At 42.2% G+C, this 19842-nt stretch overlaps 1 protein-coding gene and 1 long non-coding RNA gene across 2 annotated transcripts in view; one reads left to right on the forward strand and one right to left on the reverse strand.

Moving 5' to 3' along the window:
- Window positions 1-10115, reverse strand: Sirt1 (NAD-dependent protein deacetylase sirtuin-1). The gene is made up of 4 exons (XM_022853460.2): window positions 9693-10115; window positions 6362-6740; window positions 5103-6127; window positions 1-4847 (listed from the first exon to the last, which is right to left on the reverse strand). Exons 1-4 carry the CDS (start codon window positions 9823-9825, stop codon window positions 4567-4569), a joined length of 1818 nt encoding a protein of 605 aa, XP_022709195.1. The 5' UTR covers window positions 9826-10115; the 3' UTR covers window positions 1-4566.
- The window catches only part of LOC111272177 (uncharacterized), a 26701-nt gene continuing 14724 nt past the window's right edge, over window positions 7866-19842 (forward strand). The window contains exon 1 of the long non-coding RNA XR_015315618.1: window positions 7866-8532. This is a non-coding gene — a long non-coding RNA (uncharacterized LOC111272177). The remainder of the gene's footprint in view (window positions 8533-19842) is intronic.

Raw genomic sequence — 19842 nt, forward strand, 5'->3', positions numbered from 1 at the left:
TTATTATTTCTTTTTTTGCGGCGCGTCTCGGTGCAACATTTACCGAGGCACCAACGTAACGTATTATTTATTTACCTCATCGTTTTATTATTTCTCGTTTTCTTTTGTTGTCTCCTCTCTTGTTTAATTTTTTCCCTTCTTCAGTATAGTCCTGGCTTGTGTGCGGCGCTAGGCAACATCCTTCATCCGTTATTGTCATAATTGTGTATTTAGTTGTTAATTATTTCATTATTATTATTATTATTAGCATAATGAATATATATATATGTGTATGTATATATATATATCCAGTTGTCTGATGACAGACGTGTTTCCCACCTTACATTTCAGCTAGCTTTTATTCGAAATACTGTACACCCTGACCCACTCGGCGCTCATCGATAACATCATCCTGCACTTCATTTCCATTTATTCTTAAGGAGCCTGGCTTCGTTTTTTCGTACGATTAGATCCCATCAAAGATCCCACCATCGTCATCCTCACATACTCAGTCACTCTTAGGGTCAAGCTTTCGTGTTACTTCGTTTTCTCGCTCATTCGCTCTGTTTTAGCTTTTTTTCGCTGTTCTCATTCAAACCACACCCGATGTTCTCATTATGATTGTTATTGTTATTACAGTCATCCTGAAGTAGTGTCAATTTTTTTTGTTGTTTCTGTTTTGTGTTCCATGTGTTTTGCATGCATTGGTGTGTCTGATGTGTCTGCAAACCGCTTTTTTGTCGCTTTTACATTTTTTCTTCTTTTTTTTTGCAATTATTGTCATTGTTATTTTTCATTACCTTAGCATGATTTTGCAGATGCCCGTTTTACCTGACATCTGTTCAGATTAAGACTGATGCCGACCTTCTCTATAACGCATTATTATTCTTAACGTCACATGACATTCTCATAATAATGATTACAATATTATTATATACGGTGACACTACAAAGTGACATGTCTTGTTTGTCATCTATTTCCAAGAGCCAATGGGTAATACTATGAGTGTTATTCATGCCGTTTCCTCTGTTTTTTCGTAATAATTACCCGATTATATGTTGTGCAAACATAGTTCATTATCGACGCCCTTCTATTTTTAGCTCATCGCTGGAGCTATCTTTGTCCCTTTAGGTGACTGCCAGTTGACCAACAAAGTGAAAGAAGACAACCGTTGTCGTACGGTTGATCTACCCATTCTAGACCTTGAAGGTTTACTAGCTGAGGCCTAGGAGCCGCAAAAATTTTTTTCGCTCATCATGCTGCTCGTTCATTCTAATATCTAGGCTATTTATTAATATTATAATTAATAATATCAATATATCATTATTATCAATCATTATCTTACAATTATCAACAGCATATCAAAACCCAGAGATCATCTTTTCTTCTGTTCCAGCTATTATCTCTTCTGCTCGCTTTCTCGCAGTTTCTTTCACTCTTGATTTATTCAATTCTGCTTTCATATGGTGAGTCATTCAGTTTTTGGACTTTTTTTCTTGTCATCATAGCCGAAATCATAGCCACTAGCTTTTCTATGGTTTAATCATGAAATCATTATACCGTGATCATTCTTCTCATTTTTTCCACATTATCTTCGTATTTTGCCTTCATTTCCATTACCTCATCTCGCGGGACTCGCTTGTTTTATTTCCGTCGTCGCCTGGTTGTTATCGTAGTCACCACAGTGTTACTATAATGTTGTATTGTCTCGGCATGTAACGTAACTGTCTCGACATTACTGTAAGCAATAATAATTATTGTAATGTGCTGTCTGCTTTTCACGTAATGTATCTATTTGTTTTGTTTATCACGCTATTATACACATATTTACATTACATTTGTACCGATTTCAAGGGTAACCAAATATAATTACTTTATACTCATGCCATCATTATTATTATTAATAGTAGTATTACTGTTGTTATTATTATTGCCACAAGCAGTAACGATATCCGCTCTCCTGTTCTTTACTCCCCTATCGCCATAACTATCGGGGTTCCACCTATTCATTTATCTCCCTGCTTCCATTTTCAAGCTTTACCAATACATAGGGTCATCGACTTCGAAGATTTACAGTTACCGTTACTAATTCTCGTTAGTGTTATTTCTATTATAATTCTCATAATCGTGTGCAACTGTTCCACTTTTCTTCATTCAGCTATTATCTTTCCACTACTTAATTTCTTTTCTACACTTCTCCGTACGTATGAACTCTTGTGAATGATAGTCGGTCGGTGTACATGTAAGTACATGTGCGTGTGGACACTTGTTGCAGCTCTTTCTTCTTCACCTTTTTTAGTTTTGCCCATCCCCTCTTTTTTTTATCAGTTTATTATTTCCTGCAACACAAACTGCAAAGCTTGCACCCCTCCCTTGTTCTGTCTGTCGTAACTTCTCGTGCAAAGTAACTTTATCGAGACTGACCGCTGGATCGTCCCACAGTTCTATCTTATCGATTATCGACGCCTAACATTATTTTAAGCCAAATAATAAAATATGAAGCCGAAAGATCAATTGTTTTCTGGCTATCAAAAGTATAGTAACTGATCCATTTACACCCCTCGACGGGTCACTTGCCCAACGTTAGCGAGTTACCGCGGCTCTTACAAACCCAATTAGGCTGTATCCTAACAATGTTGTTATTGTTGTTGTTGCTTCTAGTTGGTTAGACTCAATCCAGAGTTACATCATCGCACATATGTCGCGTAGGCTGTTGTCAGGTTTATTGCTACATCCTTTCGCAGCACATTCCTATAGGCGATGATACACTTAAGTCGTGTATTTGTCTACGTTACGCATATGCGGACACTACTATTATGATCTTTACGTTATTAGTTTCATTCTTCCTTAGATTGTTATTGTAGCCGTCATCGTTATTATTATCATCGAAGGGGACGCCTAGTTGTTATTTTAAGCGCAGTTGTTGTTCGTTGCTGGTATAAATAGGGAGATATATAATAGAGGTAAATAGTAACAATAGTAGTAGCGATATACTATACTTGTAGCAATAATTGTGGTGTGCTTATCGTACAACATCATTATTATTATAGCCATATCAGAAGATGGTTATAGGAATTATTATATTATCATTATTTATATTATTCTTAGCGGTCATATTGTTAGATGATGTTCTGGTATGGTGGTACTCAAGCAGCAAAGGATCAGCTTAGGACTTCAACAAAGCATTTTCACACACACGTTATCGAACTATTATCATTATTATTTGCTTCCTTTTCTAGCCTCTTCTGCACTTCACTATCACCTTCACCCTCAATATCATGCTAATCTAGGCATTAATATTATTATTACTATTCTTAGTCTATCGCATCCCGTAGATATATAATAATAGTCATGCTTATTACTAGAGTAATAATAACCCTAGTAAATAGAATACAATAACAATGATAATAATATTATAGATCCTTGTATAATAGTATGTGTATATATATATATATATATATATATATATATATATATATATATGGTAGATATGGGCTACCGTACATGTCTGATGATTTTATAATCATATTCATGAGGGTGTGTTTAGATTTGTTTTTTTCTGTTGCCGCCAAAATTTCTTAGGCAGTTTTTTCGTTTCTACGTTCGCTTCTGCTACCAGAATTCCACCACTGTCGTCGTCTTAACATCAATTCGCTTGTTCACATAGGAAACGTATTTCAAGTACCACTGTTTTTTGATGCGAACACACAAATTTATAATATACAGATTCTTTGTTTCCTACAGCATGTTTCATTGTTTAGTACCACCCGCAGCGCATTGTGTGTTTGCTTCGAAACCACGGAAATAAGTATAATCGTTACACTATAGCATTAATGACTGACAGAAATCGAACACTCTGGCTGCTACGTATCTGACAGCTCATTTGCAATATGTTGTTTTGTGATTCAGTTGATGCTGATGGTATTTTATCATATCATGATAATTACATACGACGGTTTGATAAACGCCACACCTTCGCTCTCTGGTTTCTGTTTGTAGATGGACACGTATCTGCTAGGTAGCCGATCCTGTCACATAAAGGACGACGTTCCCTGCAACATATGTGCTGTATACGTAGGGAACAGAAAGATGGTTGTCCATCTGTTGATTACATGACGCTACACGTTAGGGTACATGGCACAACTAGGACAATGCAGTACGGTCACTGCTTTGTCGATTTAATATCCGCTGTCGGCCGCCTGCAGTTCGCAACAAAAGCGATTAGTAGACCTACTAGCTAAAGGTAGCTTTCTTTACACAGATCTTTTTTCGACAAAGTCGCTCCTTTTAAATTGCAGCAGTTCCGTGTCTCCCTGTGCTCCTGTTGTGTTCTTTGTTATGTGTTTCCTTTTTCATGTTCCATTTGTCTGCTTTCTTCTGATCATTCCTTCTTTTAGCAGCGAAGTTAAATTCAGTTCTGACGCATGAAATCTTTCACGATTTCATTCGGTGTGAATAACGTCGACCGAACATCCTTTCAGCTAAGCCGTCTCATATATTTCCATTAGGGATAGTTGCTGGAGAGGAGCCGGTGTTATCAATCCTACTTGAGCGTCTAGCAAAAGGCTTCCTTTTTGCCTCATTAAGTTAGTTGGTTTCCCACTCATCATCAAGCGGATCGAATTGGGTACGCCGAACGTCGTTGGAGTCATCACCATTTAGGTCTTGAAGAAGTCCGAGGGGTGATTCTATTTGCTGTTGTTGATCTTGATCATTTGTCACTTCATCCTCGTCGAGATTGAAGTTCTCGCCAGCCACTTGGTTGACAAGAGAGTCTACGAGGGATTCAATGAGCTCTGAATCGCGGCATTCGCTGTCCTCTTCCTCATCATCGTCACTCGAGCATGATGCTGACTGAAGTTCGGCACCTGCGATGCAAAATGAACACCGGACATCACGTCGAACAACGTAAAAATACAGTACAAACCAAACCGCCCGAAACTGCTTTAGTAAATATAATTAAAGCAAACATTTTTGGAGACCAGACAATTTCAGCTTTTTCTATCGAAATGTTCGCACGTAAAATACTGTGTTATTCACGCACTGCAGTCTAATAGGACCTTTCATTCTAATTTAAATGTCAAAAAATGGGGTACATGGTAATTTGGCATCATTAAACGTACCAGAAAAGGCGTATGTGTTGTCTGCTACTCGGTAGAAGAAGGGCTGGTCTTTGGGTACCTGCTCCCCTGGGGATAGCTCGGCTACAGAGTAAGGATGAATCGGTTCCGATGCAGGTCTACCCCGATCGAGCCATTCCTCGTGTTGCCATCCATCAAGACGCGAGCACAGTTCCCGAATAACCACGTCACAGTCGCCAAGTAGCTGTACATCGAATGGGTCAATGTGCGCCAACGGCTCACGGTTGATTAAGATCTGAGGCACTCGACGCTCCATCAATTGAGGAATCGAAGCCACTGGACGGACTTTAAGCGATGAGCCCATCACAATTAGAAGGTCGGCAGTGTCCTTATCCTCAGCGATAAGTTCGTGGAACTCCTCCGGCAAACCCTCGCCGAAGAACACGATGTCTGGCTTCATTACAGCCATTTGGTTTGGTCCAGAGCGCATATAGGCAGACTCGAGGTCCGAATCGATACTCGCATCACCGTTCGGGCTTTCCAGCTCTGACTGTTCCCAATGCTGGACTTCAGGTTGTGGACATCGGGGACAGAGAGGTACTCTTTGCGCAAAAATATCTTCACGAATTGCTTCACAATCAACCTGGTAGCCACATCTCGTACACGTCGCTGTTAAGAAGCCTCCATGGCAAGCAATAACACGCTCCAGCCCACAGGCGTACTCAAGAGTGTCGATATTCTGCGTGTAATTCCGCAAAAGCCGACCCCGCTGCTCAAGACCTCGAATGAAGTAGTGAGATGCCGATGGTTCGAACTGGCCCGGATAGATTTCCCGCGCAAATTTGAAAAACGGCCGAGGATCTCGTCGGAAAAATCGCATGTCGAACATGGCTTGTGGATCGGGAAGCGAGGGGAAATCGCGTCGCAGACGCGCATATATACCGTTTTTTGACCGGAAGTCAGGGATGCCGCAGGACACGGATACCCCGGCCCCAGTGAGCACCACTATCCTTTTACAAGTTGACAGCAGACGAAGGGCATCTTCCATTGTTGACACATCTGGAAGCCTGCAATATCACAACCAGTACTTAGAAAATTGCTCAGCTCGAAACTTGTTCTGAATTTCAATTTAAAGATACTAAGAGTGTTCTGCTAAGAGAAACCACTGAATAAGAGAGCACTGTTAAGTGTAAAATTCAACAGACAGTCACAATACATAATGAAATACCGGCTATTATTATATAAATTGTTCTTTGTGGTATTAAAAAATTTCACTAACACAACCATACATCTATACCCACCTTTGTCTTGGTGGCTTGTGGAACTCTTCCTCTTCACCTAGTAAATCTATGATAATGTCCCACATAGTCATCCGCTCAATGGTGTTCGGTAGACGCACGTTGGGTGGTAGGAGCTGCTCGAGCAAAGGGCGAGGATCAACGCCTGCCTGCATACGGGCCGCTATCCATGCGAGTGGGTCGCGCGTACTCCTAAGGGCGTGCACGGAGTCAACACCCCCGCTGCTAGTGTCACTGATAAGGCTGCCGTCGCTGCTGGGCTCGCTGACAGGGCCTGGAACAGCGACATCGTCACATTCGCTGGCCGACGAATCATCGCAGCGGCCACCAATATCGTGGAATCCTGAGTCGCCATTATCTGATGACACCGCTTCTCCCACCTCTAAAAACCCCAACAATAATGTGCGAAGAGTATAGCATACATCGAAGTTATTGATAGAAGCAATGGTGAGAAAAACTTCAGAAAATATCATATTTCCTTAAATCTGTTGTTATACCTTTTTAATCTTGAATATAGTTGTTAAGATTAATTAACTGAACCTATAGTTAGGCTATTGCCATCTGATTTGATCCAACAAGGACAATAGCACTAGAAATCTAGAATATGCAATCTGCACTTTAAAATCGTGCACAGCCACTTCTAAATAGGTAAATATCTCTAAACTAGCCGCGTACAGAATCGATATAAATTTAGTATTAGTTTGTACTGCCAAAAACGACATTATAAATGTTTTTAGGTTTGGAGTCTGACATACTATTATATAGTATTACACTACCCCTTATATTGAATACATACATAGGTAGTGTTCGTTCACAGTATTAGAGTAATTCACACACTCGATGAAGTTGTCGGTGTTATTGTATATATATTGAAGAATATAACAAAGGGTGTTCAATAAAGTGTTTTAAAACAAATATTTTACAAACGACTAATTTTTTCTCTCCTTCTCTCTATATATATATATACTTAGATCGCATAACATAGCTAATGAACCGAAAACAGCTTTCCCATAAAAGGTTCTGATCTGAATACAGAGCGCAGTTTAAGATCCTTTTGATCTTTTAGTGAGGTTTTCCTTCTACTACTTCCTTTACTTCTATTCAGAAGTAATGAAAGCAGAAGATTTGGTTTAACGCCAACAATAATTGTCATTTGCATCGACAACACAAAGGTTCCATATAGCCAACTTCTATTTATCTACATATCATTAAAACGCCATGTGTCATGTTGTAACGCTCACACCTCTACCCCCAGCGGGCAACACTTGCCTTCACACCAACAACAAATTTCCGATTATATATCGGTAAAATAGGGACGAGCCTTAGAGATAAATCTAATCTGCACTACTGCTTGGCCAGCATCCCATCATTTTTTTACCACCTGCTGCTGCACTGCAGCTTTCTGCTATGGGGACAAAATCACTTCCATCATATTTAATTTTGGGTTCCACCCCTAAACAAACAAAAAGAAAAAAACAGCGTGAGTCGCCAGCAGAAGCAACATAGCAATCGCTATCGAAGTTCTACGTACGGTACCGTTATTAAACACCGCTTCAGACGGTTAATCCCAGCAGGATACAATGTCTATATCCTGTTTCGAACCTGGATCACTTCACCTGCATCTATATTTAGTAGGCAAACACGTTAACAGAGAATTATCACGAAGACAACAACCGCTACCCGCACCCTTTATACTGCGCACTCGCCCTCAACGTACTGTCGTCTGCTCGTAACAAATTACAAACACCAACAATATCGTGCTTGTTTACATCGTCGCGCTGACGTCCTAGAAGTTCGACAATATAACTGCGAACAGTGCGAAGAGTGCCGAGCAAAAATCTAACGATCTTACAGGACACTCGCCGGCTATAGATTAAAGCCTATGGAACTACATCTCCGTGTTGCGGCTCGTCGCCAGAAATAAACGCTGACCCATCTATTCTAATCCGGTGACCAGCTAGCTATATGGATACACAGTCTGGGCCTTTCGTTTGTGAACTCCGCTCTACGAACGAAGTACATTCAAATTGTGTCTATTCGACGTGTTTGTATAGTGAGAGCATGAGATCATGGACCAACACAAAAAAAGCCTACGATAAGTGAAGTGGTAATAAGGAAACAATTACCAATTTAGATCGACTGAACACAGTGGACCACCAACTGGACGCATCAAGGTACAATTCACACTAAAAGTAAAAACAACAGAATAGAGAATGCAATACGAAATGTGTGTAATATATGTAATTCCATCGTTTTTTTATCGTATAACTGAGTATTTCATTGCACTTAATTTCAATAACATTTCAAAAACAATCGGCTGAAGTGTTATAAGAATTTGTGCTAATGAGATGTTGATCCGGTACAGCTGTTGCTGTTGTCCTCAATATATAAGACTCGTTTACTCGTAAGTGTTCGAATTCACAAAACTGGCAGTTTTCTTTGACTACCACAACAAAACGACCTAGACACATTCTGGCAGTTGCAGCCACACTAACAGCGACTGCTAGCAGACAACACCGTACTTATATGACACGCTCCAGTCAGTGCACAACATTCAACTGTAGTTGTTCCACACCGTGGAAATCCTTCGAAGTGCCACACAGAGGTGCCATCAGGGCGTACCACATGCGGCGAGGCAAGTCCTAACAGACCAGGAGTTGTTGAGTATACGACGACGCGGATCTGGTTTAGGGGTGGGGAAAACGAGCCCATAAGCGCAGTGAATAGTTGTAGGTAACGTTCTAGGCGCGCGCGAACTAACGACACCAGTTGTTGGATAGTTAAAAATGATCGAATTTTATTCAACGAAACACAACAACTATAGCAAGATTAGGCGGCGATCACCGGCGAGTCGCGCTTTTGCTATTTCTCGAAGCTTCGGCAAGCCATATTCGCACACAAGCTTACACGGTCATATAATACACGGGTACGAAAAACTACCAGGGCGGCCATATTGGTGGCCACAACCAGGCGCTGGACTTGCTGGTGGTTGCTGTTCGGGGCTTTCTTTAGCGGTACCACGGTGGCGCATGCGTGCCCGACGAGGGCGGTGGCGTCGCTGGAGACCAACGAGGCATAAGGAATTGGCCCCAAACCCCCAGTTAGGAACACCAGGCGAACCCAAAAAACGCCAAAAATCGCCCCAGCCGAGAAAGGCAAGACTCCCATCGGGCCGTATCCCCCGGGGCGAAGCGTATGTTAGGCTTAACTGGCTGAATGAGCCATCGCTGGATCGCTCGTTCAATGCAGTTAGGCCTAGCTGCCGCCTATCCGACGCCTTAGCGCCTGGGCGACGCGGGCGTCAAGTACGGGGTTTTGGGGACAACGTACTTACCATTCAGGCGGTCGGGGGCACTCGGGGGCTCACAGACGTCGTCGCACGTACGCATCCGTTTCGATGGGGGTTCCGCAGCGGCATCCAAATGTGGGTAAATTTGAGCATTTTGCGAAATTTCGGGTCCAGCCATATTTGTACATTGGCTCCTGGCTTGGAACTGCCACAGCGATGGCGATAACCATGAGTCACGCGAGGGCGCTCTTGTCGATCGCCGAACGCGACCTCTGTGGTTGCGCCAAGAACTACCAATGCTGCTACGACTTAGATACAACTCTATGCGCCGAATAACGACTGCTTCTGCTGTTCAGCACGGCGCTAGATAGATAAGGTGAGAGAGAGGCCGCGAACAAAAAGAGCGGCGGGAGTTTTTGAAACGGCTAGCTGTGCTATCGCTGGTGCTACTGCTTGGCTGGATGAGTGAGAAAACAGGAAAAGAGCAAGAGGCTGTTGGGTGTGTGTGACTCTCTTGGGTGCCCATTGGCTCTATGGCGCCATGGCGCCAAGCTTTTTTTTTTTTGTTTTCATTTCTATTTATTCAGGAGATCGAGCACTAAGTTCCTGACCGCATATTAAGCCTCATGTTAAAGATATTTGCTGGTCCTGTGAGGTTTACACCACTGAAATCCCGGTCTCGGTAACCTCGGCCACTATCTCAAACTACTTGCGTTTTACTTAGGGCAGTCGCTTGCCAGTGCCGGCAGGTTCACTGGTAAGGAGGGCAACCCATGTCCTGTCTCCTAATCCGTCTTCCCTCTGTTGCCGTTCCTGGGATAAATTAAATACTTTTGGACTGGCCCTTCTTATATCATATGATTACCTCAAAAAGCCTAGTTGTGGCTCTCCATTCTTTTGCGAACTTAGCACCCCTTCAACAATGCTTTTGACTGACTCCGTGCGCTGTTCTGATTCTCTATAGAGGCACTGCAGCATAAGTGTGTGCTCCACTCCGTCCGACTCTTCAGCAGCGCGTAGGTCATCAGAATTCTTCTTGACTTTAACCACGTACGTTTGGAACTGACCCTAACCGCTAAGCAACTTAGTTACGTAATAAGACAGCTTTCACTAACATGTCCACGCCCACATCCATTGAACCACAAACGGAATGAAAGGCCGGCGAGCTCCAAGACGCTTTCTCGGGTCCATTTGGCTTGCTACTTTTGCAGCGTGTTCTCTCTTGCCGTAAAAACGAGACAAGTTCATTTGCCAGCAGATTCCAGGGTATCGTTCGCATAGTGTCAAAGTAGACGATACTGTCTTGCACGCCCGAGCCACCCAGTTTTCTAAATTAACCTGAATGTTGCAGGTCTAATAAACTTTTGCTACTGGAACTGCATAAGCCCATACTGAGGATCTGGAGAATGTCTCTGACTTTGCTATCAGGGTTAAAGGAGCCTCACTTCACCCTCGACATTAGACGGACTAGACTATGCGCTGATATGATGTGCCGTTACAGTTGCGTACCGTGTACGCGGCGTCACTGTTAGCTCACCATCCCTCCTAGTGCGACCCCCAGATACTTAGCCGTTCTTTTTAATATTTTTATTCCCTTAAGAATAAACTTAACTTCGTTAAGTTTTTTTCTGCTTGTGAGGTTTATTGCTTGACGTTTCTACGAAGCTACCTTGAGACAGCGCTATTTAATTTATACTTATTTGAAATTAAATGCCTCATTAACTTTTCTTTCTAGCCCAGTTTCCCTCCATGCGGAGATCAAGAAAGCCAGGTCATTTACGTAAATGTGGTACTCAATGCCCCATGAAGGATAAGCAACCTCCAGAAAATCATCAGGAGCGAGGTTTCAAGGGGTTGAACTTAACACGGGGAGTCCTGGAGGACCCCAGCCGGTACCTTTATCCTCACTTTTCCGGTTTCTAGTGTGCCGTTGAAGAAGTATGACAAAGTAATCAGTCGTAGGTATGGCGATGTAAGCTTTCTCTCCAGAACTTCCACTGTTACTTTTTAGCTCATTGAGTAGAAGCGCTGGAAGACTTTATGTCCAACAGGGTGAGCAAAACGAAGTTCGTGACTTTCGTACGGTCGAAATGCTTCTTACTTGGCCAAAACCTTTTTAACAGTATCTGTTGCGGATTTCCATTCTTGGAACCCATAGTATGCTCCCAAGACAACTCTCGTCTCTTCTATCTTTTTACCACTCTGTTTATAATGACATATTCCATCACTTTTACAGTAGTATTAAGGAGGTTTATTAGTATTTTTCTACCCGGCACCAAAACCCGGTCGGCCTAGTTCTACGAGTAGGAGAAATGTCCTTCTACCATAAAACGGTTGGCCATACCTTTGAGCAATTTTGGCCGTTTCGTAATCATAAGTTTCTTTGCCTCCCGCGGTACCCCGTCTGGTTCGGGTGCCTTTCCAATTGCTCGTCGTGTCATTGCCTTCTCGATCTCTTCATGGCGCCAAGCCTATGCCTGCTGCGTTTGCCAGCCTGCTTGCCTCCGTGTGTGTGCTGCCGGCTTCTCCGTAGTGCGCGATCGTTGCTCACTGCGCGCCAGTTAGCCAGACCGGCCGCCCATCTGTCCACCTCCCCTGTGTGTAAGGGGAAAGAGTTATCAGGATGGGTGTGTGTGTTGTGCAGTGAAGCAGTACGTGAAAGCCACAGCATTCCCTCGTCGGCTTTCTGCGGTCCCGCGATACTTCTATTGCCAATTCTGCTGCTGCAGTTTGCCTCTGCGAGTAGCATGAGCAAGTGGCTCAGATGGTGCTGCTCTACGCTTTTATCTGTCGTCCGGTTTTCAAGTAATGGTAGCAATAGTAGTTTCTAATACAGCAGTAGCTGCAATCTGTAGCATCGCTGCACAGCATGGCAGGCGGTGTGAGCAGCCATGGCGCGCTAATCGCGACCGACGGCAACGCCAATTCGCCGTCCACTGCCGAGCGATGGACGGACGCGAACGCATCGTAGAGAGGAAGGAGGTGTGGCGTTCAGTGAAGTCGTGGTGGTGATGGCGTTAGCAGTCGTCGGTGCAGAGCGGAGGTCGCATAAAACAAAGAGAAGAAAAAAGAAACAGCGATTCACATAAAGCCATCAGTAGCAGTAGTAGTGTGTAGTAGTCGTAGCGGTAGTCATTGACGCTGTCTTCGTCAGTTCGTAACGCATTCGATTCACAGGCACAGTTCTATCTTTGTCATTCGGTACGCCATCCGTTCGCTTTTAGTAACCGAGCGACTCATTGACGCTCTCAACCTTTCAGTCTCTCTTGAATCGTGGAGGTGTTGTCCATACTGATATTAGGTATAGTATGCAATGCGTAAGCGTTACGCACATGTGTATGTTTGGCTAAAATATATATATATATATATATATATATATATTACAAGTGTTGGGGAAATTCGTTCCGCTGCTACTGCTGCTGCTACTGGTGGAACAACTCCGTCGCGTTAGTCAAAAAAAAGCAACATACGCAGCGCGACGAACGGTCACCAGTCGAGCCCTCAGCGTACTACGACCCGCGAAAATTGCAATATTTTTCTAGGGTGATGGTGGAGCTTACGGCGCTAGTAGGCTTGAGGCCGTTGCAGGCCGGTGGGCCTCATATAACTCGTCAGTGCCGTGCGTGTGTTGTTGCCATACATTGAAATCAGCCAGCGCTTGAGCTAACAGCTGATAGCAAAGCTTGGCAACCGGCTTGTCAGGCCCTCTGCCTCCTTTTTCACCTGTCTGCCTGTCGGCCTGCCGACGAATTTGTTTGCACTGGGCGTAGTCATAGACACAACGCAAACCAACCACCGCCGCCACTGCCGCCGTGCGTTCGTCATTGCCTCGCGCTACGTTCTATGCTAGATATTTTGGGTCACTGCTACTGTTGTTGCTGCCGCTAGCGACAATGGCTGCCGGCGCTAGGAGCGACGGGGAGGGTACTAGCCTTCGGGAGGAGTGCGTTGACCGTCGATGGCGTTCGATGTTGTTGCTACTGCAGCTGTAGCTGTTGTTATTATTGATAATTGTGATGATTGTGGTTGACTGTGGTCAACCACCAGCATGAGACCACCACTGCTCGACTGCTGCCATCAATGGACAAAAATGAACGACAGCAATAAAAGTCGCCGACTACAACGACGGCGGCAACAGCAACAGCAGCAGCAGCAGCAACGACAACAATAAAAACAACCCACGTAGACATGTACGATGTATGCGCGCACACATTATACACAGAGTATAATAATGACATTCAATATTATATATTATAATAAACAGTAAAGAGTGGCATCAACCATACAGTTAACAATATCAGGAAATTAAATTTGTATGTTCACCGAGGGTGACAGAGAGGTGTCCCCCAAAGAGAGATCCGCAACTTTTTTTTGCAAATGTGAGTAATAATAGTCCACTGATGACAAAGGAGAACGGTCGGGCAAGCTGTCCGTCCAACCGACACAGAGATGAGTGTTTTGTCAGGACGGGTGTAAAGGCAACGGTGATGGGCGTTCCTATCGGATTACAACGCCAACGATACTGAAGCAAAACCACTATCATCAAGACAGTTGCCTTTTGCTAATACCTTAACAACAACGTCAAACTTGGTTGTTTTGTCTTGGGCCAAGTGAGTAGAACTTCAGACGAACCATGCGCGGCGGCGATGGCTGTGCCAGTGGGAGTGATACAGCTGATAGCATTAGCAACTTTAGGCTATGTAGGTTAAATACAGCCTGGCGAATTTTCTAGCGCGGGATGAAGATAACTTTAGGTATCCCAGAGGTTTAGATGAAATTAAATAAAAGGAAGGTAAAAAGAAATACACAGAGGCCTCTCGGTCACAAACGGACATAACAGAATGCATTTATCACATATGTGTGCTTCAACGTTTAAGATTTTGTAAGGATACTTTTATCTGTATTACCTACATTTGTCATTAGTCGTTTTTACGGAGGTCTGAAAGAACTCTTAGTATCGCCCGTAGTAGGCTTGTACGACATTTGTAGCGGTCTAAAAGGATAAACATAACTGTATAACTCTGCGCATGTCGTTTAATCAGTACAATGATGGAAGTATGTAATTGACAATATGACGAAGGTATGACATTGTGCCAAAGCAGCTTTCGTTGTGCGTCGCTGGAATTGTGTGTCTGATGAAGTCCAGCAACTGAAGTTGGGAAGGATAGTTGCGACTCAATGGAGTTTATTAGTGTGACTAATTCGACCACCCCGAAAGACAACGCTTTAGAGTTCTAATCCGGCATTATTTAAGCTTTAAATATTTTCGGTAAACTCGCCAACGTTTTCCTCGAAAAATTGTTGCACTTTAATGAAATCCGTCAACTTCTCAAAAACAGAGCTGAGGTGAAGGTCCGCACGGAAAAGAAGAAAAAGGACATTCTTGAACGAACAAAGGCCAGGCGGGCAACAAAACCTCTCTGGGTCACCATTTGATTATCAGCGGCCACCTGTGGCGTCAGCGGCCGGCGACTTACCTAGTGCGTTCTATTTGAGACGCGCAGAACTAACTGCATTCGCGAATTGTTCGTTTCCGCCATCACGCTGGTCGTCTACTAATTCAAACCGCAATTAATGGAATTATAATCCATCCATTTAGATGGAGCTCTCGTAAAATAAAAACGACATCACAAATTTATTAAACGCCATCCAAATGCGCATCGTATAACATGCTTGCGATGGGGTCTTTGACCCCAAATTCAACAGGTAAACCTTGCATCTTATAACAATCGTCGTTCCATCCACAGATCTAAAGCTAGTTTTAAAATGTTAAGTGTTTCCTTTGTCGAAAACATCGAAGCACCTTTTTTCGAAAAAATTATTGCGTACTCGTCTTTATACAGACCAGTATGCAAGGATTTTTTGATGAAACGACGGGTACCAATTAATACGAACCGCGTTTTTGAACGAAAAGGGATTTTGACAGCAATAGTCTTCGTGTATCTTTAGCTAGATGCTAAAATCGCACCGTTTATCAAGATTAATGACAAACTAGGTCGTGTGTTGTCTGTTGCCGAAACCCCCGTCGTTCTTACAGCACTTTGACGACGTTAGTCTTAAACGCCATGATTCTAAACGAGCAAGCTGTTCTGGACCTACGGACGAGCATATTATTTCTTTTCATTTGACAAGGAACAACTAGCTGCTCTAGTTTTTTTTTCGTTGCCTACAGTGCTCCTGCAAACCACCTGCAAAAACAGAATCTTAATAAAACTTTTTAAGAGCTTTAAGAGATCACCACTGTTTAATAATTAAATTGTCAACTGCCGAACAGTTTCGATTAGCAGTGATATATATATATATATATGAACAAGCTCCCCATTTGCAAGGAGGAGAGTGTGACAATGAAAGACGCTCGGAAGACATGGACCTATGCATGAATCGCAACTAAGACGAGTATGTTCGCACACTTAAACCCTATACTTCAGTACATACTAGCAAGGCCGAAAACATCCGATTCGTTCACAGCATAGCTATTAAACCTGCAGATCCACTTTTTCGATCACGCGCAAACGCAGAGGCCCACAGACTGGCATAGGAATTGTTAAAAAGCAGAATTTTTTTGTTGTGGGCATGTAAAAAAAGTAGATTTTTCTATAATCTTTGCTGAAGCCTGGTAGCAGCCACGTGGCAATATTGTTTATAGAGATACATCGTTCTCTAATATAATTCTGTGAACTGGGCTGTGAAGTTAGATTTGTAGCAAAAGATAGTGGAATTCGAATTGAAATTGTTTTCGTGATAGGCAGATGCCCCAAAAACCCAGCAAATCAATATTTTTGACCAAATAAATTCATCACAGAAACACTATGGCTATAGCGACGGTACAAATTGATCATATGTTTAAACTTGAACAACACAACGCTTTCAGTAAGCTGAATAAAAGGTCATGTTAATATTTAGTTGTAGCGGAACTTTAAAAATAGTTTTATTCAGAGCTACGTAAGTGTGAGTACCCTTGTTATATTAAGGATAGTTAAAGCTTTAAACAGAGTCGGTCGTAACGCTTCAGGTGCACGATTGATTTGGGTATATAGTCATGCTATGTAGTATTGCGTGTCAGTCGCTAAGCGTGCTAAACGTGTTTTGTTTAACACTGGTAATGTAGGCTCGCACTATGACCTAATAAGTATTGAACAATATACATTATAATTATCATGAGACAGAAATTACGTATGTTGAGGGTCTCTAGTGTTTAATTCGCGGTTGTCATATATCAGTTTGAGTGACGACTCCACTAGTTTATTCCATTGGTGCAGTGGTAAGTTTATCGCTGCAGTGTTAATAGGTCTCCATACAACCTCCAATAGTACTTCTTGATCTTACTAAATTTTTATTCCAGTTTGGGAACTGAACGTTAAGACCACATCTAAACAGATCCAACAATAACTTCTGCATATGCTATGACCTTTAATTCGGTTTAATATTGGTACTACCTATCATTAAGCCTTCTAGCTAACTACCATCTTATTGTTCCCTATATTTAAACGCATACATAGTTTTCTCTCAAGGGAGGAAAAGCTTGGGTTCGACAGATAGATAAGGAAGATAAAGAAGGCATCAAAAGTTATCGTTACTGCCAAATAACTGAAATAATCACTCTGCTAAGATTCATGTTTACCTAGCTAAAGACATGTGTATAAATATTAGCACACGAAATTATGATATTAATCTTTCGATGCAGGACCCTCTCACCCCTTTGTCTCCTAGAATTTTATGATCTGTCGCCTTCTCGCTCCAATGTCTCTTCAATTTTTCAAAAATAGATTTTTGTTAGCTTCAAGTGGTATTACACTCTCCTATGAATATAACCTTAGGCTACAAGTGAATGTTGCGGTTTAATTCACTGCTTTTTGCTTCGAGAGCCACAAATCGTGAGATCTCCAAGTCGATATATATTCTCGAAACAGGTAGAACTTTTGCCGCTCTATGGGCGTCTCCATTTTGCGACAGTCACTTAGTCATTCGTGTACGATAACATTAGCCGAAAAGATATCAAATCCTATAGCAAGATTAACGCGTAAATCACAAAGCCGGACAAAAGGTTTTGTGTCTATCAGTGCTTACTATCAACGGCGCAAAAGCAATTTATGCCGAATATGTAGATGACGTTTTGCTTACTAATTACTATACTTACTACAATATACGCTGCGGATGTGTTTACATTATTCCTAGAGTTATTTAATAATGTCCGTTGGTATTCCGCTGTTATTCTACCAAACAAATACGAAGCCACGTCACTTATTAACGGACATTATTTTCAGACGATAAAATAACACTATAAGAGTGCTCAGTTATAATGATTGCGAAGTACGTGATAAATTCCAACATTGATAAGCACTCAGACGTCTATGCGACGCGGTATGATGTGGTACACCCACTATTAATCAGTCATACGTGCAGATATGTTTATGTTGCAGGTGGAGTCACAGAAAAAGAAAAGAAAAAGCAGGACGACGCAGCGATATTCGTTGTATGGCCGGTCTGAGAGATCTCTCAATAACTATATTTTGTAGCACAGTTTAACAGTCCTTTAGTGAGGTTTTGTAATTTCTGGTCGAACTGCTCCTGGCGAGATCATATCTGCTGTAGCTATTCAATAACTCCCTTCCTCAATCGTGATGCTGCAATCTGATGTCCAGGCTGAGGAAATCTTTGATTCTAACACTGTTAAAGTTTAATAGAATTAGTCGTGGACGAAAAACGAGGTAGGCTTCAAGTGCACTCTGTCCCTAACCATAAACTACCCCACTGCCGGGAGCTGCGCATGGACGAAATCGAGTAGCTCATTGTCTTCAGGTGACATAAATTGTATTAGTTGAACCTGACGCTTCTCACCTATCATTGTTTATTTCGTTTCTGTCCTTCTCGAACTGCTAGCCTACCTGCCTTCTAATGCATTCTGGCAACAAGGATGGTAGTTAATACTGGGCTTTGAGCCCTCACAAGCTGAAATATTTACAGGTTTCTTTCGCCCGTGTCCATGTGAAACACCTTTGCAATATAGAAGGAAATTGAATTTACACGTGATGAATAATAAGATAATAATGAGGCCGGCAGCTGCGCTTACTAACATTTACGGCTGATGTTTTTGTCCTATGATAATCAATTTGGTTCGCTGTGATGTAAGAATTGACAATAAAGAAACAAATTGCCTGAAAGAAGTTTCAAGGTCGAAATGGCCTCTTGGTTCAAGGGAAAACAATGATAGGAGGTAGGGAGTTTGACAGAAGAAAGGTAGGGGGGGGGGGGGGGGGGGGGGGCAGAGTTTACGTTCACACATCACAAATATATAATCATTTGAGGGGAAAACATGGAAAGCGTAAGTAGAGTAGGAGTACTTTTAAAACCAGGAATGATGGCTGATAGTTTTCTGTATACGATCATCAACAACGCGACTGTGTTGCTAGTAACGATGTTCAGTGAACAAGACAAATGGGAACATTGGTCTGTTAAAGTCTGGGGTTAATCAGGTTAGCTTCTTGCAAATATTTCATATCGTGTAACATCTAGATGAGTCATTTAAATAGTCGTCTCACCCAATGCTCCTAATATGGGAAGCGTACAAATAGTGACTGAGTTGTTTTACTGATTAGATGTCTCATTCTTCATTCATGTCTGTCAACGGTTACTTAAAAATTATGATCAATATGGATAGTTTAAACAGGAGGACGCCGTATTCTTTTGACAGTGAAATCATATGAAGTACCTGTGGGAAATGACTTCTAACTATAACTATTTTAAGTTTGTAATAAAAGTGATTACTAAATTATACGTGCATGTGACTATAGGACGAAATTACTGTAGTCTCTAAGCCTCTTCCTACAAGTATTTGTATAAGCATTAGTGCAGGTAGGGAGGAAAGTTATTTAATTTGCATAAGAATTGTTGCTATTCAGGAAATTATGGGCGGAAAAGCACACCATTACTCAACATAAAAATGACCATATTTGACTCGTTTTTCCAGGCTTACTAATTTATCTGAAAAAGCTTCTAGTGTCATTTTTTTTAAGACTGTAGTGCTCCGTATTCCTATTCTCAAAGGTACTTTCGTGCGGAGTTATGCTCAATTGCAACTACGCTCCTGATTTTGCTCAGTTTCTCTTCACGTTGGAGTACCCACTTGAACGCTTAGTTCATTCATTAAACTGTATCTAGCAAAGGCTGCGAGCCTGGTCAATGACGAATGAATAGT

Source organism: Varroa jacobsoni, unplaced genomic scaffold (assembly GCF_002532875.2).
Source record: "Varroa jacobsoni isolate VJ856 unplaced genomic scaffold, vjacob_1.0 contig01726, whole genome shotgun sequence".
Taxonomy (NCBI): Eukaryota; Metazoa; Arthropoda; class Arachnida; order Mesostigmata; family Varroidae; genus Varroa; species Varroa jacobsoni.

Excerpts from the sequence above, each read along its gene's own strand:
- Sirt1 (XM_022853460.2), bottom strand. The coding sequence starts at position 9,825 with ATGGCTGGACCCGAAATTTCGCAAAATGCTCAAATTTACCCACATTTG. Across the intron at positions 6,741-9,692 it reads TGCCCCCGACCGCCTGAATG|AGGTGGGAGAAGCGGTGTCA; the intron begins GTAAGTACGTTG and ends TGGGGTTTTTAG. Across the intron at positions 4,848-5,102 it reads CAACACATACGCCTTTTCTG|GTGCCGAACTTCAGTCAGCA; the intron begins GTACGTTTAATG and ends TTTGCATCGCAG.